We start from the raw sequence: 25,841 nt of genomic DNA on the forward strand, positions 1-25,841 counted from the left end.
CTTCATGCTGTTTTATAATTAATATGTACTCACTGAACTGAAGTTTACTAAATTTGTTTTATAAGGTTTGTAGTGTTACAGAATAACTGGGATTTATAAACCAGCTCTGATTAACAATGTATTAATTATTGAACTTGAACAGACCACTAGGAAAATTATGTTATTTCTTCCCCTTACATGCTCTTAAAGAACTTTTCCCCCATACTGTTTTTGAGATAGTTTGAGATGTGAGGATAGGATACATGTATGAGACTCCATAAATTCAACATTCTGTACTATAGGTGACAACTATAAACAAAATGTATCTTAGCATTAATACCTTAAGCCTTGAACATCATATTTAATACAAGACCATTTTAGAAATATTTGGTTAGTTATATATATTCCTAGCTTACAAGGGCTAGATCTAAGATTATTCTCAAGAGAAATGTTGAATTTATAAAGAATGGATTTTGAGGCTTTGAAAATGAAAACGGTTAGTATCTCAAAATATGTCAGTATTCAGACATCTCTAGTTTTGTCCCAGGAGCAGACATTAGCTAGCTGGACAAACAGCAGTGATAATATTTGTCACAGAGGGCCTATGGTTTGTTGCTGAACAATACAGTACTTTTCTCATGTGACTCAACTCTATAGCACAAGTATTATTTTCCTGGATTCTCTGGAGCATCTGAAAGACGGGTTTCTGACAGTGTTTGCTCTTTAAACTGTCTTCTACCCCAAGTTGACTTTACACCTATTACATAAGTTCTTTAGCTGTCTTATTAGGAGTTCTGTGAGGGCAACACCTCTTCTGCTTTTCATCTTGTATTTAGTTTACCGTGGTAAAATATTTGATTTCAGATTGAATGAATGTAATTAGATATTAAATGAAATTTGAATGAAAAAAAGAATAAATTCAAGTGATCCATTATACAACATGCTGACTGAAGATAACAGCAATGTGTTTTATACTTGAAAATTGCTAAGAGATACAATAAGTTGTTTTACTAGAGAGAGAGAAATAGTGAGGTGATAGACATATTATTTGATTTCACCATTTGATAATGTGTTCATATTCCCGAATACCATGGTATATCCATAAATGTACATAATTTTTATTTGTTGATTAATAAATTTAAATTGTCTTTTTAAGTGTGGATGGAAAGCAGGGACTCTGTCAAAAAGGTGCCAAATTCACATAAGCATTTATTTCTCAAATTCATGTCTTGATTTCATAAATGTGATAACAGAATTTTTACTCTGTTATGTTAATTAATATTGAAGGGTTGTATTACCTTGTTGCATTCATAAATCCATGGAAAGCCAAGTTGTTAAAATCATACCATCATGCATGGAATTATGGTAACTTAACATTTGCTTCAAATCATGTGTTCAGTTGACCAAGAACCTCAGGGTCAATATACAAAGCTGTAAATAACTCTAATTAGAGACCAGAAGGAGAAAATATATGCAGGCTCAAGAGGCCACTGCAAAAGGAAATGTGAGATGAGACAGGTGGCAGAGAGGAAACAACTTTTGTAACCCTAACCTTGGGACAAGCAACAAACGAGAAAAACTAACTAACTAGGACTTTAAAAAAAAAAAAAAAAACCCACAAAAACAAACTGCCTTACCTTTTTTAAGAGAAATAGCAGAGATACACTTAGGAGCTAACATAAACCTGCACAGGGATTCAGAAAGGCCATAATCTTCAATAATTATGCTTAATAAAGGCAGAAAAGTGCTAACTTCAAACTGAGAAATGTCCCTAAAGAGGGAAATGTCTCTGTGTGCTAACACCACAATAAAAACACAGCACATGGACAAGCAGCATGGGACACCTGTGGGCAAGAAAGAACCCTAGATGTTCCCTGGAAGCGAAAAATGGTCACTAAAAAATCAACATGTCAATGTCGCTTAGGTTTAAAAATACAAATACAAATACTTTCTATCCCTTTTGTGGCAGGGGAGGTAAGTCTATATCTAAGTGCTTTCATGCACATTTGCCTGTGAGAAGGGCCTGACTGAGTTTTTTCTAGAGTTTATAAAAGTTCATAGAAAGAATAAACTTGAGAAACAACACTCTGTTCTGTCTAAAAGCCTGTTAGAACTATAGGTCATATTTAAATTACCCTTCACATTTTTATTTCCTATGGTTCCCTTTAGTACTTTTAACTTCCATTCTTGGGTTTAAAATTCTCTGAAAATCTCCCCTCAACCCATTCCAAGAGCAATACCTTTCTCTTGAGCTACTGAATGCAGGCACAGATCAAGAAACCCTTGAACTTTAAGGAAAGAATGCCTTGTGGTTCCCACAACTACAATAATGCACTAAGACTGCTGTCCAGCATTTAAATTACAGCTCTTCCTGCTGGTCACTGTTTAGCCTGTCCATTTCTGGAAGAGGCTTTCTTCCTTTTCTCATACAAATAGGTAAGAATTTTCACTAATATTTAGGCTGTAAATAACATCTTACAAAAGCCACGCTGTTCTCCTATGACATTCTTTGTATTAATTAAGGCTATTCTTCATCCTACGTCTACCTTTCAAAATGTACTCTTACATAAAAGTCAAAAGTCATTTTAGGTAAATGTTAAGTAATGAATGTTGCATTCCTGAATAATGAGGCCCCTAGCAACATCACTTGAATAATTATTCCTAGTTATTTCTAGCTATAGGCAAGAAAAGCAGGTTTTTAGCATGGAATCTAATTCCAAGAAAACAGCCAGTAACAGGTAAAATGTTAAGTGTTTGTATGCACACAAAGAGCCAAGCGTATGCTACTCTGCCCACCCTTCTTCTACAGTAACACCAGACTGACTACTTAATAAGTTTGAAGAAATCTGCACTGAACTCACCTCATTTTCTCCTCGTGGAGAAACATGGCCAAGCATGGCATGCACGGCACAAGTCTTGAATCTGTATCAAATAACTCCCATCAATGTCAATGCCATCATAACAGGCAACCATGAGACTGGCAGAATCTATGCACTCTGAGGCATCTCGTTTTAGGCAATTTTATAGTGTATTCAATAATAACAGGATCAAGAATTTTATTATGCACATTACTTGATCTGACTGGTCATAGATGGCTTTTCATTCACAATACTTTTTTAATCTAGAAAAGAATTCCAAATGGACTTAGCAAATGTAAAATGTTCAAATCACTTGGGAAGTGAGAGAGCTGGCTTGTGATGTGTGTGTGTGTGTGTGTGTGTGTGTGTGTGTGTGTGTGTGTGTGTGTGTGTGTGTAGCTGGTGCCTTAGGGTGTGCTTGGCTATAATGTACTGATGGACACTTGGCCCATATACATGTTTGTTTAGAAATGTGTACTATATATTTTCTGTAGCCTTTAGAAGTAAGTTTTTGAATATAGGAACACCATAGTGTGGCTAGCATTTAAAGGCATGTACCTGATGGTGTGGGAATATGTTTTAATGTAGCACAAGTCAGATGAAGATGGGTTCGCATTCATGCATCACCTCCCATTTTGACATTGCTTCCATATGTCCATTTAGATTATATTGTTAGAATTTATGTCCCTTGGGGTAAATGCATGCTGTAAGATGACTTTGACTTTCTTCCCAAGTGATTTGAACATTTTACATTTGCTAAGTCCATTTGGAATTCTTTTCTAGATTAAAAAAGTATCAAAGTACAAACAAATTTACTTCCATTTTTCAGCATTTTTCCTTGCTTTTAATCTAATATTAAAATGGGGTTTCTTTTACAAGTTTTCATTCTGCACTTCTCATCCAAATAGTGGCACCAACTCCTAACACTGAATCAGGTGGCATTTACTTTCTTGGAAAACTAGTATAATAAAAGCTTCTCTTTCGTTGTTGTTGTTTTGTTTTGTTTTGTTTTGTTTTGTTTTGTTTTGTTTTTTCCTTCCCTCAGAACTTATACTTCAGTATCCTGAAAGTAAGAATGATACAGAGAAACAGAGTGTGGCTTCTATAACAAATACAATATTCTCAAGACCAAGCAGACGCATTCTATTGGCAGCAGTAATGATGTAGTGCAGATGGATGCTGCATGGCAGGAACAGAGCAGCGATCACTGCTGCAACCTCCCTGGAGAGTAGGACCATGTCCGTCCAGCCAACCAAACTAATCAGAAACACAAATGCTAACATGTCCCTCACCCCTACTGTGACAGCCTAGGCGAAGCCAGAAGGTCAGCAGTGCTTGAAATTCATTTCCTGGTCTCTGTCAAGCTTCATATAGTGGGTAGAAAAGGACTAGAGTTGTTTTAAATAAGAGCAACTCATCTACAGTCTCACCCAGTTTCACATACACACATAGGAGGAACCCGCCACATCTAAAGGCAACGAACTATAGCACTGCTTTCTAACTTAGCCAATTACTCTTTAAATGCAGAGACCGCTTCAAAAGAGGCCCAGGGCTTACTGGTTCCAGAGCTGGACTCTTAAGAGGCTGAACCTCACATTCACAGTGTCTGAGTATAATTTATGCACTGCTTACAGAATCATAGTAAAAGGTCTGGAGGACCAGAAAGAACATAACAATGCCATAAGCACAGCTGGTCCTGGGCAGGAACAAGCTAGGGAGTCCTCTATGTCTCACAGTCCAGAGAGCAAGTCCCAAACCAGAGTCTGCACAGGGCATAATCTCCTGGAGGTGCTTGAGGGGCAGTTGCCCTGCACGCCTCACTGCAATACTACAGAAGCAGAGATCTCACCCACCCGCTTCCTAGCATGCTGGGATTCTGCAATGTCTCATCTTTGGTTTTTAAAGGTAAAAAAGGCACTGCTTGAAAATTTACTAGGAAAAAAAATGTGCCAATAAAGGCTTTAGAGTCAGAGAGTCCTTAGTTCACATTTCAAATCTGTTGTGATAATAGATACAACCTGTTTTGTAGTTCTATCTATACATTTGTGTGTGTGTGTGTGTGTGTGTGTGTATGGTATGTGCATATGTGCACATATCTGTGCAGGTGTGCATGCATGGATATGTATAACAGATCATGCCTGGCCAAAAAAAAAAAAATCAGCATTCAACACAGGTAGCAATTACTGTTACTTACCAAAGAACAGTACAGAACAGTATTAAAGGAGAGCTCCTATAAAAGCTCAGGAAATGGCTCATGGGCAGCACCTGCTGCAAAAGCATGGTCACCTGAGTTCAGATCCACGCCACATAAAGACTGGGCATGGCACCATGTGCCAGTAACTAGATGGTAGAAGGACATAGACAGTAAAGCCTCGACGTTTGCTGGACAGCCAGTCTAGCTGAACCAGGAAGCTTCAGATACAGTAGGACCTTGTCTCAAAAAACTAAAGTGGAAAGTAATAATGAAAGACACCGATGCTGACCTCTGACTTCTGTACACAGACAAGGAGATACAGATACACGCACCCACCCATGCACACAAACACTTAACACAGCTTTTTTTTTTGAGCAGTTCATCCCTTTGGCAAAATATAAAAGTACCTAACAGAAACTCATTTGTCCTTTAGGCACTAAAGGCTGGGTACCCAGGAAACAATAGCTATTCAAAACTCCAGAAAATGTCTTCATGAATCGCACTGGTCAAGGGCCATTAGATAGGCATTACTGTGTGGTATAGCTCCAAGCCACACCTGTAGGGGAAGGTGACCAGTGTCAGTTAGAAAGGAGGCTCACCTGCTTGATTTTATTCCTGGAGTTAGTGATGCGTTCTGTGATGCTCTGGTATGTGCGAATGGCTGTTGTCAATTCTGTGTAGTGCTGAACAATCAATTCATCCAGGTCACGGTCACACTTCTCATAGGCTTCTTCAAGGCGACCTTTCTCATTTTCTCGGTCTTCAACATCATCACTGGTAGACAGAGTCCTGGTGAAGACAGAATTTGTCAAGCTGTCTCAAACTTCAAAGCAACAATAAGAAGAACAGTATACAGTCAATGCACAAGCACATTCATTCTACAAACTAGGAAATGAAGCGACTTAACAAAACATACAAAATAACCTCCACAGTTGATTTCAGCACCACATCAGTACACGCACAGGCTTCCCTGGCCACGGACGCCATCCTTCACCCAGTCTCGGAACCCTGCAATGGTTTTAATCAGAGAGCAGGCGGGCATGCATACGTAAGAAAGCTGGGCAGCTCTTGATTTGTTTGAACCATAATTCCTACCAGCTCTGCTCAGCTTACAATTCAGGCTAACAAGGCCTACAGAACATCCAGAGAAAGGGCCCTTCCCGAGCCCAGGACACTGACACAGAGAGCTGAGAGTCTCAGACACTTCTGGTATCTGTGGAAGCAAAAGGCATGGTAAATGCTTCTGCAGCTGTGTCCACGGGCACATCCCTGAAGGAGCCATCCCTGAAGCCACACTTCCCTCAAGACTTCTCGTTAGGGGAGATAAATATTATTGTTTAAGTCCCTTCTAGATAGCCTTCTTTCATATGTGGATGAAGGGAGAAAATTTCTCACACCAAGAAACCACTTTCTAAAGAGCCCGTGTGAATGGCCTGGCGTTGCACAGAGCTCCCAGCAGCCTAGGAATAAGGTCATGTTAATTCTAAAATCTGTTAAAACAGCAATAACCTAAGCGGCACTACAAGACACTGCCTGCATTCACTATCCTTTCACAGCACCAGCAAGACTGATAGGAATCAACAGCAACCAGACAATGAGATAGGTGCACTTATTAAAAATCTCTCAATAACTCAGTTTGATACATGGGCCACAGATCTTTGTTTCCTCCATTATCTTTCTTGGATAATTTTTTTTAATTTAGTATTATAATAAAGAAACCTTTCCCTCTTATCTGCTCACCGTGGTAATTTAGAGTTTCATTAAATTCCCTCTGATTTGTCAGCTTATACATTCAGCCTAGTTTATTTCATTTATCTTTTTTAATTTAGGGAGGGGGATATTTTAGGCTCTCAATGATGGATGCAATCAATTATAAGTCCATCATTAGAACTGCTTTCAGAGATGGTCTGTCAGCAAATCAATCACATACCCACCTCCAGATACTTTCGAGCAAAATACTGTACAACAGTCTTCTACAAACTGTCACTCAGAGCAAGGGGTCTTAATTCATGAGCCACACAATATATAAAACTTCCTTTTCAATTTAGAGGGGAATTCAGAAACCTGTCTGTGGCTTCAATGTACTTTCTGAAATGAATTCTGTAAATGTGTTAGGGATGCCAAGAGATCAAGTGTTGCATGAAATGAAACAGTCCTGGGAGCTAGGAAGGGCAGTCCCAGGCCAGACCCTATTTCCTCATCTGTAAACTGGTGATTCTAAGCCCAGTGATTCCAATGTTGCTTTTGGGTAGAAAACACACAAGTATTTAGCTAAGAAAGTAAATCAACTTGATCTCAGATGGAGAGCCAACAAATTCACCTTTGATATTTGTCTCAGAGTACCTTAGCATGTCTCTCTGCTTTTTTTTATGATATATAACTTTGCTCTTTAAATCTGAAGTCTTCCAGTATGCTACTCTAAAGAACAATCAAGAAATGCTTTCAATTTATCAACTGCCCCACAGGTAAGAGTCTCTGGATATTTAACTCCATCACTTCTGCAGAGCTATACAGCATGAGCCTGCCATTTTCACAGTGACTTCCAAGTCCTCCTTCCCATCACACACACACACGCACACACACACACGCACACACACACACAGCTATTTGTGGAAGGAAACATGCCAAACATCTCTCACACTATTTACCTTAACTAGTCAGAAGTACCATTAAGGAAAATGTCAGGCTCAGGGAGGACACCTTCTCTGGCATGAGCTGTCACCGCAATGCATTACCAGATCATTAGGAGTTACTTACAAAAGAGAAAGGGTTACTAAAAAGAAGATTAGGAGTAAATTGAGTCCACAGGGGATCTTTTCTCCTATTTTCATTTCCAGAGGAAATATTTATATAAGAAATATCCTGTGCCAAGTTTAACTCACACTGAGAGATCATCCTCTTCCTTTTGCTGTAACCTGGGATGAAAGACAGTTTTGTCTTTGGTCAAACACTATTATAAAACTCACAAATTGTTGCAGTATCCTTTTTTAGTGAAGAGAAAGGCAGTGGGATAATGAAAATAATAAAGACCTCCAAAATTTAGAGAGGCTTGCAGATGCCAGAACCCATTTTATCAGATGTCCGCTCCTGTTGGACTGCAGCCTTTTGTCTTCCAGTCCTCTTTCACACTAGAAGCAGCTAGGCTCTGAAGGGGCTAAACAATTTCCCCACCTCATGCAGTGAGAATGGGAGATCCTGGAAGAATCCAACAAGTTTGTTTACAGGTTTGAACAACTGCAGAGTAATTAAAACCTGTCTCTGAATTATAACTGCCAAGGTCGGGCACCTTATTCCACTATATTTACTACCCAGAGGACCTCAGTAACTGAGTCTTATTTTGTTCATTTATAAAAAGGAAGGCAGATATTCCTTCCAGGATGGAGGTGTTAAGCAAATCAAACAAGGCCTCCTATCCCATTATCAGTCAAGAAATGCTGGCCATAATTATTAGCTATCATTGCTACAAGAACGGTTTCAGTTTAGAGGAGTTTTTATCTTTGTATGTTTGTTTGTTTGTTTGTTGTTTGTCTTGAGGAAGTTATTTGGGGTTTTCATTTTCTAAGACGGTGGCTTGCTATGGAGCTCAAGCTGGCCTACCACTCACGGTATGGCCCAGGCTGACCTCTCCCATCCTCCTGCCTCTACCTCCCAAGTGTTATACTTTACAGACAAGCACCACCGCACCAGGGCACTACAATGCAATTAGAAAGAAAAAAAAACTCCTGGTGGACAGTCTGTGCTGATGAGCAGACTTCACACCTCTACTGGTGAAATGTTAATGCTGAGCCCAGAAATGTATGGATCCCCCACTGCCCCATGTCAGCACATAGGGAAGGAAGTAAACATGAGGCCCAAAGCACAAACAGAAACAATGCAACGGCCATTTAATGAGCACGCCTGTGACAATCCCTAAGACAATATGATGGGCTGGACAAAATCGACCCCTTTTCTGATGAACACACAGAGCTCAGAGAAGGGGAAATGGGCACATATCACACACGCATGCAGCCTAGCCTCCTTCTACCATACATATGAACTGCTACATTCCCTGCCTCACCTCCTGAGCTGAGAACGTCACCCTAACTGTGTGATCGCTCACCTGTAAGAAAGCAGAGGTTCTAAAGATGAAAGATCCACATGGGCCCACTACAGTTTTTTCTCTCTCTTATTTTTTTTTTTTAATTTTTAAGAAACACTGTTGGACCTGACAAAATGGTTAAAAAGAACAACAACAAAAAGACATAAGAAGGAACATGATATAAACTTGACACTCCAAGATGCATCCAAATTACACAACCACTCTTTAGCTTTTGCTCTGCCCCATTTCACATAAACTGTGATCACGATTTACGAAGTGCTGCTGAGTGAACACTGGAGCACAAAATGCTAAACTAGACTGCAGTGAAGCCGGATGCAGAGACATTTCTGGATCACTAACAATTTTTCACTACGACACCTCTGGTATTTTACATGATGAATTATATCTCTAACCATGACTAATTAATCCCCAGGAAGGAATGTGTTCACCTAACAGGCTGAAGGGTCCACCAAATGCTTCTAGCAGGAACAAGGATGGTAGATGTTTGCAGCAGATTCACAAGCCACCAGCTCCCAGTGAATCCCACAGACAAACACTAAAACGTGGGCTAAAGATCTGGAGACTGAAAATGGAATTTGTCTGTTTCTTTTCTTTTCTTTCTCTTTTTCCTTTTATAACACTAGCTTTAGTCTTTCAGTTGGCCAGTAAAATGCTGTGAAAGGAAAATGCACACTTACCATCAGAAATTCCTTCTTGGAGCAATTTTGCTCTCTTTGGATTTAATAGAGTAATGGAGTCCAGACAGAAGCAAGCACATGAAAGTCAATGTCATGTTTTAAAAGATCAAAGGAAACACAAACAGAAGGGAAAGTGCACCTATGAAAATCGGGTTACTCACCAAGACAACCCATCATTCACCAAAGCATGGACTTTCAGCCACAGACAGAGAAAAAGAAAAAAACAGCCAAACCCAGTCTGCTGCCAGGAACACACCAGATCCTTCTTAGGCCCCTCGGCAAACATATCACACCGAGGCATTTGAGGTTTGCAGAAGGAGCTCAGTGGACAGCACTTGCCTAGCATGTGCAAGGGTCCTGAGTTCAGTCCACAACATTGCATTTCTAAAAAAACACTTTTCTTTCCCCATTCCATTTACCTGTGCAAAAGTTAAACATTAGCCAGATACAGCGACACAAAACTTTAATCCCAACAGAGGGATTAAAGACAAAGGCATGTGGCTCTTTGTGTGGTAGTTCAAGGGCAGCCTAGGCTACACAGAGAGAGTCTGTCAAAAAAAAAAAAATTGAGGAACATATGAGTTTATAAACCGAGTTAGTTATAGTAACCTCACTGCTTAGGGTGGTAGAGGCAGGCGGCTCAGAAGTTGAAGCCAGCCTTAGCTACAAAGTGAATCTGTGGTCAACCTAGGCTATAAGAGACTGTCTCAAAAAACAAAGCAAGCAAAATCGAACAGTTCTCAAAAGTAAAACCGAAGACTTAAATAGGGATTTGCAGTGGGGAAAAGTGGCATCACCCTATAATCTCAGACACTTAAGAGAGTAAAACAGGAGGATCATGACTTTGGGGTCAGCCTGGGCTACACAGTAAGACTCTAGCTTGGAAAAAGAAATTCTTAGTAAACAGAAACAAATAGAATTCTGCAATCCTAGTGAGTTCCTCAGTCTCTCCAGTATGTTTTTCCTTGTAAAACAGGCAAGAGAATAGAACTCCTGCCTCTCTAGGATGTTTTAAGGACTGAAGAAGTGTGGGGAGAAAGATGGAATGCTGACTCACATTACAGAAGCAAAATAAATTATCTATGATTCCCAACACCGTCAGCTCAAAGCCCCCTCAAGCTCTGAGTTCCAGTTCCTATGACTCTGTTATGAACTCGGATCAGACCTTTCCTCTGCATTCTCACAGTGCCTGGCACATTAAATGTTTAGTAAAAGCTATGGAATGAGCAACGGCAAGATGCAGAACGTAGAAGGTCATGCAGGACAGCTCCCTGACCGAGACAACTGCAGTGGAATGGCCTCACTGGAAGTCATACATTCTTGTAAGTCCCCGGGAAGGAAAGCAGCAGTTACAGTTACAATGGCCCTGTCAGCTCACTGACTCATTCAACAGCGTGTTCTAAGCAGGTCACCTACCAGGCAGACTAAGTGGCTAGACAAACAGCAGTAACTAACCAGCCCTCCCTCAAGAAGCTAACATGTCAGCTTGGAGAGGCAGATCATAAAGTAGGTAGGTAGCAGTGAAGCAGGCAGAGGCAGAAGCTGAGGTACAGCAGCTTCTGTGTGAGGTACTCCCACACTCAAAGCAGCAAGGGCACAATGGTATCATGTGAACAGATCCGTTATGAAGACATCCTCTGTGGGAAGGCTGTCCAAGGGAGAGAAGGTGCCAGGCCACGAAGGGAAACAAATTCTAACTGCCATGGGGAGGATCCCACATGCGATCATGGTGGCTACCAACTGCTAATGTGGAAGTGACAACAGTGAGGTCAGTAATCACACCAGACACAGTTCTGCCAGCTTTTCTCTGGGTGTCACTGAAGTCACTACTTAGGGGTGATAACTTATCAGCCAGTAACTACATTTATAATGGTTTCCTTTTAATCATATCTTATCTCTTTCAAAACACCAAGAATCAGAGATGTTTTCTCTAAGACTACAGTAAAATATACAGCTCATCATTCTATAAATGTAAAATATAAGGAAGCCACATGGCCACACTGCATTCATAGTAAATGAGTTCCTAATCTAAATTTGAGCTTCCAAGCAGCCAAGGCAAAAAGTTCTAAGACTCCATTAGGCAAGCCAACTTTTCATTTAAAACCATCTGGGAAACATTTTACAATATAATGAAAGATACCCTCAACAATCTTCTGAAAGTAAGGTAACAAATTTTACATTAACACCTCTTCAGGAGCATAATTAAAACAAAAACAAAAACAAAAACTAAATTCAGACCTCCATACTCTGAAAGGCAACAGATATAATCGGCGTATTCAGCTTTCCGATGACTTATTTTTCCATTCCAATCTAGGAATAAAATTTAGAAAATGTATAGAACTGGGTAAGTCATGCTCCACTAGTTTCCTCCTCTCAGCAAATCTTTTGACAGCTCAAGCCACTGGCTAGCAGCTCTCATAGAGAGCACACATGTAGGTATTAAGCGTTAATGCAATAGTCTAATATCACGAGTCAGTGTGACAGGCAGCGCTGAATGCACCGGCAATCTCTCCTGCCTGCACTTCCAGGTTACCTGTCTGCAGATGACAGACTCCCATTCTGGAAGCTTACAGCATTTTAACAAGGTGAGAAAGGGACCTCGCTTATTTATAAACTGATCTGAGTGCCCCACAAAAAGGCTTTTTTTTTTTCTTTTTATAATACCATCGCAGTACCCTATTCTACTGTGTTTAGAGAAAGAAAACAGAGGAGGTGGTGAAGTTCAGCAAGTCAGGGAAGCCTCACCAATAGGAATGCTATTCTCATGAGAAAAGCAAGAGACAGGAAGGAATCCTGTGCACACAACAGAAGAAAGGCTCTCAGAGGAACAGAGTAAGGAGGCACCAACAACCCATTCTGATGGTGCTTTGACCTTGGACTTTTAGTATCCAAAACAGTGAGAAAATACATCTCCAGTGTTTAGCCATCCAGTCATAGGTGTTGTGTGATAGCTGCTGTCTCAGGAAGTGCAGGCAATATTATTACAGTTTTTATTAGTTATATTCTCCTTTACCCTCTCTCTGTTTGCTGTTAGTTTCTCTGGGGTTTGGAGGGTTGCGTTGGATTTGGTTGGGTTGGGTTTCCTTACACAGAGAATTTGTGATCTCAATCTCTAGCTGCCAAATCCACAAACTGAGGATATGTACCACCAGGCTCAACTTGGTTGGTTAAACTCCCAAGGCAATGTTATCAATCAGCCTAAACAACACACATTCTTGGCAAATCTGCATGAAGAATTGGCTGCTTAATACAGCCATAGATGGCTAACACACTTGTTACAAGAGATAAAGGTAAACACCTAAATCTTGGTCACCATACAGAACGAACAGAACTGAGCCATATTTTCTGAAAGCTGATAATGGGTTTTACCTGTCCACTAAGGCCCCACTGAACTCTCTTCCAGAAGTAATACAAACCAAGAAAACAACTAATGAAAATCCTCTTATGCAACTAAGAAAAACTAATTACAAGTACACCTTCACATATCCAAAAATCACTAATCAGCAACCAACAGAGCACCATCTACAACAGGGGCCTCGGCCACCCCCTTTCTGAGAAGTGCTCCAGGTGGGCCTACGAGACTAACCAGATGCTGCAAAGTTCCTGAGCTTCTTATCATCCAGAACCTCAACCCCGCCACCACAGATACCTTCTCTCCAACACAAGAGAACAAAACAAGAACTGAACTTGAGGTGGACTAGTGTCCCAGCCTGACTCCAGAAAGTGAAAACTGAGTGTTCCATAACTGTCTTTTCAGAAGAAAATGTCTCTTTTTGTTAGCGATCCCAACACAAGGGGAAAAGTGTCCAGAGCTGATGTGACTCTTCCAGCATCAATCACGCTTCCTTCCCACACTGCCGTTACATATCAGTTCTACCCAACACTGCTGGATACTGGAGTCACACCCTCTTTCCAAAAAGGAACCCAGTTCATCTCATACATAGCTGACAGCAAAATACACCTACGTCCAGCAGGGAAGTAAAGACAACAGCTCTAGGCATGAGTAGAGAGAAACTCAAAGCCATGAAGAAGAGACTGAAGGATACAAACACACACTACACGGCTCAGTCAGAGTTCCACACTGATTATGCAAAGCAGGACACACTGATAGCGAATCATCTGTAACTTATTCCAGGGTGTTATCAAAATGAGAGGCCCTCATCATGAATCTGAGATTGAATAAAGGACCACACATTAAAGAAATGCTAGAGATGTGTATCACTACATAATCACACAAGATAGATTTGACTCAAAGCAGAAGCAAATCAACACCTCACTTTCAAATCGGATTTTATTCTATTCAATTATACACTGTGATGTCTTGTTTCTTAATTATGATTCATTAGAGCCTATGAAATACAGGATAATCCCATCCCAACTGATAGCAATTCACAACGACAAGTCCCTCTGAAAAAGTTTTCTCGTGCATATGAACATCCCTTAACAATGCAGAGAGACTTGTAAAGCCTCAAGTGACAGGAAACAATGTCTGCTTTAAAGTCATTTGAAAACTCACTAGTGTCTGGCTCTAGACAGCACTTAGAGCCAATTACTACACCCAGCATGTGTGTGTATGGTGCTTCAATAGTGCAATTAACTCATACACAACAGTACTGGAGACCAAACGCTATAAATTGCTTAGGCAACAAAAAAGGCCATTATCGAAAATTAAGTAAAATCACTCGACTCAAGCATAAAACTCAGTTTACAGCTGACAAAGTCAACTTAAAAATCTATCTCTTGGGCTGGAGAAATGGCTCACCGGTTAAGAGCGCTGACTGCTTTACCAGAGGTCCTGAGTTCAAATCCTAGCAACCCCATGATGGCTCACAACCATCTGTAATGAGATCTGATGCCCTCTTCTGGTGTGTCTGACAGCAGCAACAGTGTACTTATATATAATAAATAAATACATCTTTAAAAAAAATCTATCTCTTTCTCACTTCCTTATAAAGTCCAGTATCCTCAGAAAGCATTGTCCACAGAGAGCCTCACTTCTTGGTGAGTTCCTCACAAGAGATATTTTATACTTCTGACAGGTATTATATAGATAAATACATAATGGAAATTGGCAATAGGCTTCTTAAACGCAAAGATCCATGAGGCTTTAGAACACAGGTGTCATGGAGAAATGACAAGATCTAAAGCACTGGCTCCCACGATCCTAATACTGCAACCCTTTAATACAGCTCTCATGCTGTGAGGATCACCAACCATAAAATTATTTCACTGATACTTCATAACTCTAATTTACTACTGTAATGAATCATAATGTAAATATCTGAGGTGAAGGAAATCTGACATATGACCCCTGTGAAAGGATGGTCCAACCCAAGTCATGGCCCACAGGTTGAGAACCACTGATCTAAAGAGTAACATACAGTGCTTCAGTCCTTCTTAAAAAGAGGGAACAAAATACTCACAGGAGGAAATACGGGGACAAAGAGTGAAGCAGGGACTGAAGGAAAGGTCATCCAGAGACTGCCCCACCTGGGGATTCATCCCATATGCAGACATCAAACCCAGTCACTATTGCTGAGGCCAAGAAGTGCTTGCTGACAGGAGCCAGATATGGATGTCTCCTGAGAGGATCTGCCAGAGCCCTCCTGATACAGATAAGGATGGTTGCAGCTAACCATCAGACTGAGCAGGGAACCCCAATGGAGGAGTTAGAGAAAGAACTAAAGGAGCTGAAGGAGCTTACAACCCTATAGGAAGAACAACAATATCAACCAACCAGACCCCCCAGAGCTCTCAGGGACTAAACCACCAACCAAAGAGTACACATGGAGGGACCCATGGCTCCAGCAGCATGTGTAACAGAGGATGGCATTGTCTGGCATCAATAGGAGGAGAAGTCCTTGGTCCTATGAAGGCTTGTTTCCCCAGTGTTGGAGAATGCCAGGGCGTTGAGGTGGGAGTGGGTGGGCGGGAGCGGAATCAACTTCAAAAAAGCAGGGGGAGAGAGAGGAGGGATGGAAGAGTGGGGGAAAGGGGATGAACACTTGAAATGTAAATATATAAAATATCCAATAAAAAAATAAATTAAAAATGGAAAAAAAAGAATATTATACAGTATTTCTGTGATTAATTAATCTGCTAAGTAAACACTCTGCCTCCAGCCTTGACAAATACACTTTTATGGATTTTTTTACCATATTTTTAAATTGGTCAAAATTTCTGATAGCAAAATTTAAATTTAAAAGACTTGTCAAAAAATTCCACCTTCAACAAATAGTGCCACATTCCATATGGCTTCGTCTATCCCTGATTGGCTCCAATTCTCTTCCCCAACTACATTAGCAAAATCCCAGGCATGATTTGTATTGGTGCGTATTTCATTATACAAATGGTCATCTTAGCAGCAATTCTTATTTAAACTTTAAAGAGGTATTTTGTTTAATGGTGTGTGTGTGTGTGTGTACATGTTCACATATGTGAGGGCAGTGACTATTGTGTCAGAGGCATCTGATACCTATGGAGCTAAAGTTACAGGCAGCTGCCCAATATGGGTGCTGGGTCCTCTGCAAGAGCAGTAACTGCTAAGCCATCTCTCAACCCTGAGTAATTCTTTTTAAAGGTAGGGCGGGATCATAGCCCTATTATTATCTCAACTTTTTTTCCCCGATCCCCCCTCAACTTTTTTTTAAAAAGGTAAATAATTTGAATTTGTTTCTCATATCTCATTTCCCCAGTAAAACACGTTTAAGGGTTACTCAAACTTTATCATGCTTTGAAATCATCTGTATTGTTATAAAAATGCAGATACATGTCAGATGGGTCTGGCAGTGCCTGAGACAGTGAGTTCCTAGGAAAGTCTCAGGGGTGCTTTTGGATATAAGATAGTATGAATGACAATTCCCAGAAAAAAGCTATGTCTACAAAAACTGACTGACTGACCAATTAAAGTGCAGTGATGTAGAGAGACTGGAATGTGGGTCCAGAGGCTAAATACCTCATCTTGGGTTAGCTGTAGCCCCTGGAATACCCACTCTTTGCCCATCTCTGTATAAGAAACAACTCCTGTAACTAACAGATAAAAGACTTTGGAAATCTATTGACTTAGCAGACCAATAGCTTCCACCAACACAAAAAACTAAGACCACCATTAGATAGCATCTTAGGCCTATAGGAGAACCTCTCCCATCTTGCTGTACCTGCCTCTCTGATGTACCAGCCAATGTATTTTATACTTCCCTTGATTTATGACTATAAGTATAAAACTGCACCCACTTTGGGACATGGAATTTGGTATAGGCTAAATCTGTGTTCCTAGGTCACAGGTTCTCAAAATGACTCTAGAATAAACTATCTCTTACTATCTCTTTAAGATGAACTCTGTGTGTGTGTGTGTGTGTGTGTGTGTGTGTGTGTCAACAGCATTGTTTTAAATGAAAAACAAACAATATCTTTTGGATTCATAAATAATTTATGATCTTGCTTCTAGTAACAAATTCAGAAAAAAATTCTCATAAAAATCTTGAAATGCATAATTGTTTTTATCGACACTACCAAAGGTAACACAGAAGCATTCTTCTATTACTTTGTGTCAAATTGTGTGTTCTCAGTGTCTTCAAGGCTGAATCCCTAGCAGATACAGGACTGGCTTCTACTTGCTCTAAGGACCAAGGTCCTAACTCATTGCATAGCAGTAAACCAGTTAACGAACTGTAAGCAGCAGCAGACTCTGAGATGTCTCCAACAGAAGGCAGAATTCCCCACTACCAACAGCCTCCAAGATCAGACCAGTAATAAAAGACTCCGAAGCCTGGGCTGCCCAGAATGGCCACATTAAACACCAGACCAACACTGCTGCAGGTGGCAAAAGAGCTACAGCTTTAAATAAAGAACGGTAACACGCTTCAAGGCATGTTTCAGAGTCCTAACAGAAGAGCTCCTATCAAACTGTTACAGAAGTAAAGGTTTAATGAGATGCAAAATAGGGGTTGGGAATTTAGCTCAGTTTAACAAGCACAGGGTCCTGGGTTTGGCCTCCAGCTTTGAATTTGTCTGTCTGTCCATCTGTCCATCTGTCTGTCTGTTGTACAATAGATTGGACCCATGACCTGAAGAATGCCAGGCAGGTACTCTTAGATTTAGTAAAACTCAAGTTTCTAACCAAAGATACTACAGACACTAGAAATAAAGCATTAGCATTTGACCTCTGTGTTTCAAACTATGCAAGGCCCTTCCTATGCCTTGTCTCATTTCACGTCCCCAAACCATACCAGATCGTCACCATCCCATTTCATAAGTGGAGAAGTAAGACTGGGGCGGTGGGAGGCTGAGTAAGTGATTCAGAGATTACAGGCTAGTACATTTTTCTTAGCTACCCTAAACCATGCCCTCTCAGTAAAGGATGTGACCAGACATATCTATAAAGGCATGGGTTGAACAACTCGATGGTATTACCCAGTAATAAAACTACATGCCTCAAAGCTTTCAAAAAGTTCCAACATTAACAATGAGTCCTGAAGCTAGAAACCAAGACTTAGTTCCCCAAGATACTAACTCTGCATGTATAACCAGAAATTGGAACATTTTCTTCTCATTTCTGCAAATGCAATTAACAGCCGTCCCAGGACCTCCTCAAAGTGTTTGTTCTGTTTCTGGCCAGGCTCTCATGCATCACCACACCCAGTTTATGCTGGGGATCAAACCCAGGGCTTTGTGCTAGGCAAGTACTCTACCAACAGGGTTGATCAACAGTCCTGACACTCTTTATTCTGATAGTGATTTACAAATAGCAATGCATCATGGAGGGGAACAGGGCTGAGAGAAACAAAGAGTGAGAAACCTAAAGACTACTTTGAGTTAGGCTCAGATAAAGAGAGGAGACCAGAAACAGTATCCATGCCTAACACAGCTCTTGGGGCCCAGCTAAAAGCAGAGTGACCAAGCTCTTCCTTCCACAAACTGTCACAAACCTCAAAGGTCTCTATTCAAAGTCCACATCAAAGCCTGGTCCTCTCAACAAATCTTACTTTGAATTAACTATGGGCTGACCAAAATATCCTCTGCAGAGGAAGGAAGGAATTTAATAGGAGCATACAATAAAAGATTTTCTATATTTCTGAAATTCCAACTTCTGTGAAGAGATAAAAGTTGATGAAAATGTGAGCTTTCAACTGCATTCAAACCTCCTTGACATCTGCGACCAGCCTGTCTGCAAAGGCTGTGCTCCAAGGTTTCAATAAGTTCTCCACAAGTCACAGCCAGAGTTTGTCTCTCCAATTAAACTGGCTATTTGCAGGCTGACATACAAAGAAGGGAGAGTCAATGCTTAATTGGAAAGCAAATCACCTAACAGTAAGTGGTAGACACATTCCCCAATTAAAAATCTGACAAGAACTCACAAAAATAAAATAACATCTCCGAAATGCCATCTTGCTCCTTTCACAACTTCAGCTTCACACCAAACAAAAGGTTGAGGTAGAGTAATCAATAGGAAAGAAGGAAGATATGGTGTGTGGAAGAGTTGTGTGTGTGTGTGTGTGTGTGTGTGTGTGTGTGTGTGTGTAAAACATCCAAACAGGACAGTCTACCCAGTTATTTCTGCTGTAAAGGGCCAGTGGTGACTTCAATCTATACAGTGGCAGTCTCCAAAGGACCAGATCACAAGCACTACCTCTTCTCACCAAAACCTTCCTCACAGATCTGAGACTTCTACATAGACACAACAGTGAACCATTACACACCTGACTGGCCTGAAATATGTTTACTCAGGATTTTTAAGTAATTAAATTTTTAATTTAGATATCTCAAAGTTCCCTTTATAAGAATGCAACTTTACTGTATTTCTAATTTTTTTATTTTAAATTTTCAGTGACGGACTCTGATACTAGCAAAACACTAAGTCATTATCTAGTTAGTACTCTAGGAATGAGAACTGGCTGTGGTGGGCCAAGCCTGTACTCCCAGCATCAGCTTCAGGAGGTGGAAGCAGAAGAATCAGACGTTCTAGATTATCGGTGCCTAGATAGCAAGTTTGAGGCCAGGGAGGGCTATACGCAAGCCTATCTCAAAATCCACATACAAACAAAAGGAGTAAATGGCAATGAGACATGGGCATTTCCTTTGTGTGTACTAGCTCTGTCCTTACATTAGACCTTATCTGGAGTTTAATCCGGTCCTAGTAAGTGTCTACAACTGTTGGCATTTAGTCTAGGCTCCGCCCCACAGTTACCAGACAACAGTCAGGTGTGCCTAACTCACTATAAAAGGGGCTGCTTGCCCCCTCCTCACTCTCTTGCTCTCTTCTCCTCTTGCTCTTGCCGGCAGAGGCCCCTCTTTTCCCCACACAACTACCAAGCCTCCACCAAACATATCCCTGGCTTCTCTCTTATCTTTTTATAAAACAACAACAACAATAAAGTTCTTCTCTTCAAACTATGAAAAATAACATTTTAGCCGTGTGGTGGCTCACATCTTTACTCCCAGCACTTAGAAGGCAGAGCAAAGACATCTCTGTCTTCAAGGCCAGCCTGGTGTACAGAGCAAGTCCAAGCCAGCCAAAGCTATAGATCTTATCTCAGACAGACAGACAGACGGATGAACGGATGGATGCAATATAAATTGTTACAACATAAAGCCTGGTATAGAAATGGTATTTTTATACATTGGAAGAAAACTGAAAGAAATTTTTAAACATCCAAAAACCAGAAGAAGAAAAAAAAAAACCTGCTGCTCAGTGACATAAAGACGTAAAGGTCAACCAACCAAACTGTTTAAAAGACAGTGGATTCTGTCTAACCGATTTTGTGACAAAATAACAGGTCTAGGGCAACAAGAAAGAGCTAGCATGCGCCAAGTACCCTTTCAGGAATACTCGGACTTTATAAACACAAACCTAAAATGTGTTTTCCTTTGTGAGGCTTGCTGCCAAAGCAACCAGAAAAGGGCTAGTCTTCTGAGAGAATCTGAGAAGAGTTAAGGACAGAGGGAGGTAACAAAAGTCCATGGGAGGGCCTGAGAATAAAGGCTGTGCTGTGTAAGAGAAGCAGCATGGAGGGCACAAGCCCAATAGACCTGAGGAGCACAAACTTCAGAAGGACACACAGTTACTAATGAGAAACACACAGGTCCCCTCCTGTCTGCCAGTCAAGGCTCCTCCCACCACAAGTCCCAACAGAAGTCTCAAAGTCATGCTACCCTTCTCCTCTCATCCACTTCATGTAATTTAACCCACTGGATGAAGCACAAAAGAGAATCAGGAAGAAAACACCAAAAGAGACTGCCAACATCATCCCTCATTCCAAAGCCAAACTTTGCTGTATAAAAAGAAATGTTCAAATACAAACAGCAATACTTCAGCAGCAAAAGCATCTAGTCTTGTGTTGGTATGTAAGCATGAAGCCCAATCTTTATTAAACTTGCCTAGAATGATAGGTCTGGACATACCTTAATAGCGTAACTGTAAGAAACACAATAAAGGGAACATGTCATTCATGATCTAGATTAGGAATCTAAATTAAAGCGGTACTTCACAACAAAAGTCACAGTAAAAAGATGCCTGGGCCAAAATCATACTGAGGTGATGCAGACAAGTATGAGAGGTGGACAACAAAATAAGGTCAGGTGTGGTGATGGACACCTGTGGTCCAGGACTTGGGAGGTGGAAGCAAGAGTTCACAGTCACTCTTATCTACACAATGAGTTTGAAGCCAGACTGGGCTACTTGAGGCCAGATTGGGCTACTTGAGACTTGGTTCTCAGTCTGTGGTGTATGTTTTGACCCCTTTCAGGTCAAATATCAAGTATGTACATTACGATTCATAACAGTAGTAAAATTACAGTTATAAAGGAGCAACAAAATAAAAGATCTCATCTTTCAATTTTTAAATATCACATGTTGAAGCTGAATCTAACTTCCACTTAAGAAATCCGACATCTAAAGCCTAAAGATTCAGAAGCACAAGGAAGAGGATGGGACGTTTGTTTACAGTTGTTACTCTAACTCACTCCACTTCCATGCAAGTGACCACTCCTTCCATGAATTCTGAATCTCAGTAATATTCCATCAAGTTCATACTCTCCTCAAGGGTAGTATATATCTTGTCTTTGCATAACTCAGAGAGTTCATTCCTTCATTCAACAAATATGTCCTAAGTAAATGCCAGACACCACACTACATACTTATGTACTGTATAATGGAGTGTTGACTATCAGGCAGGAAACAAAACAAGTTCAGAAAAGGATCGCAAACGCTCATATTAGAACGCCAGAGAAAATTAAGACACTATTACAAATGCTCCAACTGAGGTTTTAATAGCATGGGGGTAAATATGAACTGTATATTGTTAAATTAAGAATATTTGCCTGCAGTTACACATGAGTGTTTTCTCTTCAGGGCCTACAGAGTGTGTCATGTTCACAGACAGTTCTATTCTTTCATTTCTAAAATAAAACTGATAATAAAGACCATTCTCTTAAACTATCAGGCATAAAACCCACGGATGGGTCTTTTTCAATCAATTAAATAGTAAACTTTTAAAATCTTTTGAAGTTTGATTTACCCATTCTTCCAAGGGCTTAATACCTACCAGATTCTGGAGGACCCTGAGTTCTAATAAGATCATCAGGACAATTCCAGGGACCCTCTTAAATCAAAGTGAAGGAAAAGTCAAGGAACAGAGAAGCAAGGAGTGTTTGTTTTAGGAAAATTTATGGGGTGAAATTCAAATGACAACAACGTATAAATGTGTCATAATGCATTTTATTCAGGCTGGTCTAAATTTGTTTAATGTTTTAAACATTTAAAAAAAAAAAAAAAAAGACCAGTAAACAGTCCACCACTCGCCCACTCCCACTTCCACTCTCACCCTAATAGTTTAGGAAAAAAGTAATGTGGAGGGCAATTTTAAGTTCTGTTTTGGTATGGTTTTGAGTAAGAGACTTGAATAAGAATGTGATAAAATAAAGAGAGATAAATAAATAAAGGAAGGAAGGAAGGAAGGAAGGAAGGAAGGAAGGAAGGAAGGAAGGAAGGAAGGAAGGGAGGGTCACTTCAATAGCCAATGCTAACAACTCACACAAAATCTGAAGCTGTGACTATTCACAGGTGGTGGAAAGTGTCCAGAGTTGGACACTCTGCAACTCCTGACAGGAAACTTGGGCCTGGCCACCCAAAAGCCCAGGCCACCGCTGGCCTTCAGGAGTGCACACAGCACCTGGGTCAACCAGAACCTGTTGTAGGAATGAATGAATATACCTGAGCATGGATTCTCCCCGAACCCAAGCGAGCCAGCTTTTAGGACAGGGGACCCAAGTAAGAGCCATGCCCTGAGGAAAAGACTCGGGAGGTAGGGTGTCCTCCCCTTAACCCCGGCCCCAGACAAACTGGGAGTCTTGGGGCACTGCCCGGCGGGGGGCAGCAGGCCCTGGGGAGGGGCTGGGGAGGCCAAAAGGAAGGGAAGGGCCGGCGGGCGGGGCCCAGCCGATGCCTCTCCCTTCCACAGCGGAGGGCAAGCAGCTGCCCTGATTTCACCCGGCCTCCTGCCTCCCTCACCTGATCACCGAGATGAGCAGCCCCGAGGGGTCTTTGCTTTTGCTGACTGTGCTCCTGTATTTCCCACCAGCTGCTTCTGCCGCCATCTTGGTACGGGAGCCAGAGCCAGGTGCTTGACAGGACCGGGAAAGTGTAAACTCCGCGGCTGACCCGGAACATCCACCAATGGCAGAAGAGAAGCGCACAGGCGCGGAAGTGAAAAGCCCAATCACTGGAGTTGGGAGGCGGGACTGATGCTCAGCTGGAGGCTGAGGCGCCTGTCCTCTCTATGCACCCTGGGAAACGTAGTTCTTCTACGGGTCCTGGGCATGCCTGGACGACAAACGAATGGCAACTTCATCAAGACTCCTTCTTGCTATCTCTTTAGATCTCTTCAGACCCTAAGTTGTTTTTCAGTTTACTCCATTTTATAATTCTACACGCTTTAATTTAGTGTAGTGATGATATCAAAGTGGATATGCAGATTCTTCTATTTAAACGAAGGCCCCAAAAGAATGCTTGTGTGTGCAAAACTATTAACTTCAAATACTATTTTTAAATCAACCAAATGCAAAAGTGTACAGGCACAGAGATTTTTTTTCCTTTGGTATTTTCTGAGTCTGAATGTTTCTATATTCGTCTTATGTATAAGTTCACTTTTGTCAAATAGTTAAAAACCCAGACTGTGAGAGATAAAAGCATCTATCTACCCTAGGGGTTGTCGACCTTCCTAATACATATACTTTCTCATGTTGTGGTACTCCCAACTATAAAATTATTTCACTGCTACTCCCTAACCGTAATTTTGCTATTGTTGTGACTCATAATGTAAATATTTGATATGCAGCATATCTGATATGCAACCACAAAGGATTCAAACCCACAGGCTGAGAACCACAGACCTGTTTCAACTGATACAGGAAAACCTTTTGTAGAAATTCAACGATACTTTTAAAATAAAAGCAGTCAAAAGAGTCCAAAAAAGAAGGAAACTGCATAAATATAATGGAATTTAAAAAAAACAAATTAACAGTATATAATAACGAAAAATAACTTTCTCAGTAAGATTAGGAACAAGACAAGGTTGTCCATTTTCACTGTATCTACTCGATAAAACTCTGAGAATCATAGCCAGAGCAAGAAAAAGGAGAAAAGCATCTAATTTCCAAAGGTAGGAACAAAACCATCTATATTTATAGACAATACAATTTTATTCAACGTATTAAAAAGAACATAAACAAAACACTACTAAAGCTAGTATAAAAAAATTCAGCAATGTCACAGGATACAAAGTGAACAGTGAAAATTCAGAGATATTCCTATACAATAAAAAAGAGCAGTCTTGGCATCTGGCTCCTGCTCTCACAGCCATTGCAGTACATCGAGCTCCATAGAGGCAGCGCCGGACAAGTGAGAGCCGGACAGGCACTGGGCAACTCTGTGCCTCGCAGAGGAAAATCAACTAAACATGGACAAAGGAGATCCTAAGAAGCCGAGAGGCAAAATGTCCTCACATGCATTCTTTCTGCAAACCTGCCGGGAGGAGCACAAGAAGAAACACCCGGATGCTTCTGTCAACTTCTCAGAGTTCTCCAAGAAGTGCTCAGAGAGGTGGAAGACCATGTCTGCTAAAGAAAAGGGGAAATTTGAAGATATGGCAAAGGCTGACAAGGCTTGTTATGAAAGAGAAATGAAAACCTACATCCCCCACAAAGGGGAGACCAAAGAGAAGTTCAAGGACCCCAATGCCCCCAGAGGCCTCCTTTGGCCTTCTTCTTGTTCTGAGCTGAGTAAAAAATCAAAGGCGAGCATCCTGGCTTATTCATTGCTGATGTTGCAAAGAAACTAGGAGAGATGTGGAACAACACTGCCGCAGATGACAAGCAGCCCTGTGAGAAGAAGGCCACCAAGCTGAAGGAGAAGCATGAGAAGGATACTGCTGCCTAGAGGGCTAAAGGAAAACCTGATGCAGTGAGAAAGGGGTTGTCAAGGATGAGAAGAGCAAGAAAAAGAAGGAAGAGGAAGACGATGAGGAGGATAAAGAGGAGGAAGAAGAGGATGAAGAAGAGGAAGACGAAGATGAAGAAGATGATGATGAATAAGTTGGTTCTAGCGCAGTTTTTTTTTCTTGTCTATAAAGCATTTAACCCCCCTGTACACAACTCACTCCTTTTAAAGAAAAAAATTGAAACGTAAGGCTGTGTAAGACTTGTTTTTAAACTGTACAGTGTTTTTTTGTTTTGTTTTGTTTTGTTTGTTTGGTTTTTTGTATAGTTAACACACTACCGAATGTGTCTTTAGCTAGTCCTGTCCTGGTGGTATTTTCAATAGTCACTAACCTTGCCTGGTACAGTCTGGGGGTGGTAAATTGGCATGGAAATTAAAGCAGGTTCTTGTTGGTGCACAGCACAGATTAGTTATATATGGGGACAGTAGTTTGGTTTTTGGTTTCTTTGTTGTTGTTGTTGTTTTTCTTTTGGTTTTCTTTTGTTTTTTTTCCATCTTCAGTTGTCTCTGATGCAGCTTATACGAAGGTAATTGTTGTTCT

The 25,841-nt window shown here is 40.8% G+C and overlaps 1 protein-coding gene and 1 pseudogene across 1 annotated transcript in view; one reads left to right on the forward strand and one right to left on the reverse strand.

Moving 5' to 3' along the window:
• The window catches only part of Exoc4 (exocyst complex component 4), a 725,423-nt gene extending 701,977 nt beyond the window's left edge, over positions 1-23,446 (reverse strand). Inside the window, exons 1-2 of the mRNA XM_032906792.1 lie at positions 23,315-23,446; positions 5,631-5,820 (exon numbers count right to left, since the gene is read on the reverse strand). Of these exons, the coding sequence (XP_032762683.1) occupies positions 5,631-5,820; positions 23,315-23,400 (276 nt within the window). The 5' untranslated portion in view covers positions 23,401-23,446. The remainder of the gene's footprint in view (positions 1-5,630; positions 5,821-23,314) is intronic.
• A 1,315-nt stretch (positions 23,447-24,761) lies between these two features.
• LOC116902901 lies at positions 24,762-25,516 on the forward strand (annotated as a pseudogene).
• The last annotated feature ends 325 nt before the right edge of the window (positions 25,517-25,841 follow it).

Source organism: Rattus rattus, chromosome 6 (assembly GCF_011064425.1).
Source record: "Rattus rattus isolate New Zealand chromosome 6, Rrattus_CSIRO_v1, whole genome shotgun sequence".
Taxonomy (NCBI): Eukaryota; Metazoa; Chordata; class Mammalia; order Rodentia; family Muridae; genus Rattus; species Rattus rattus.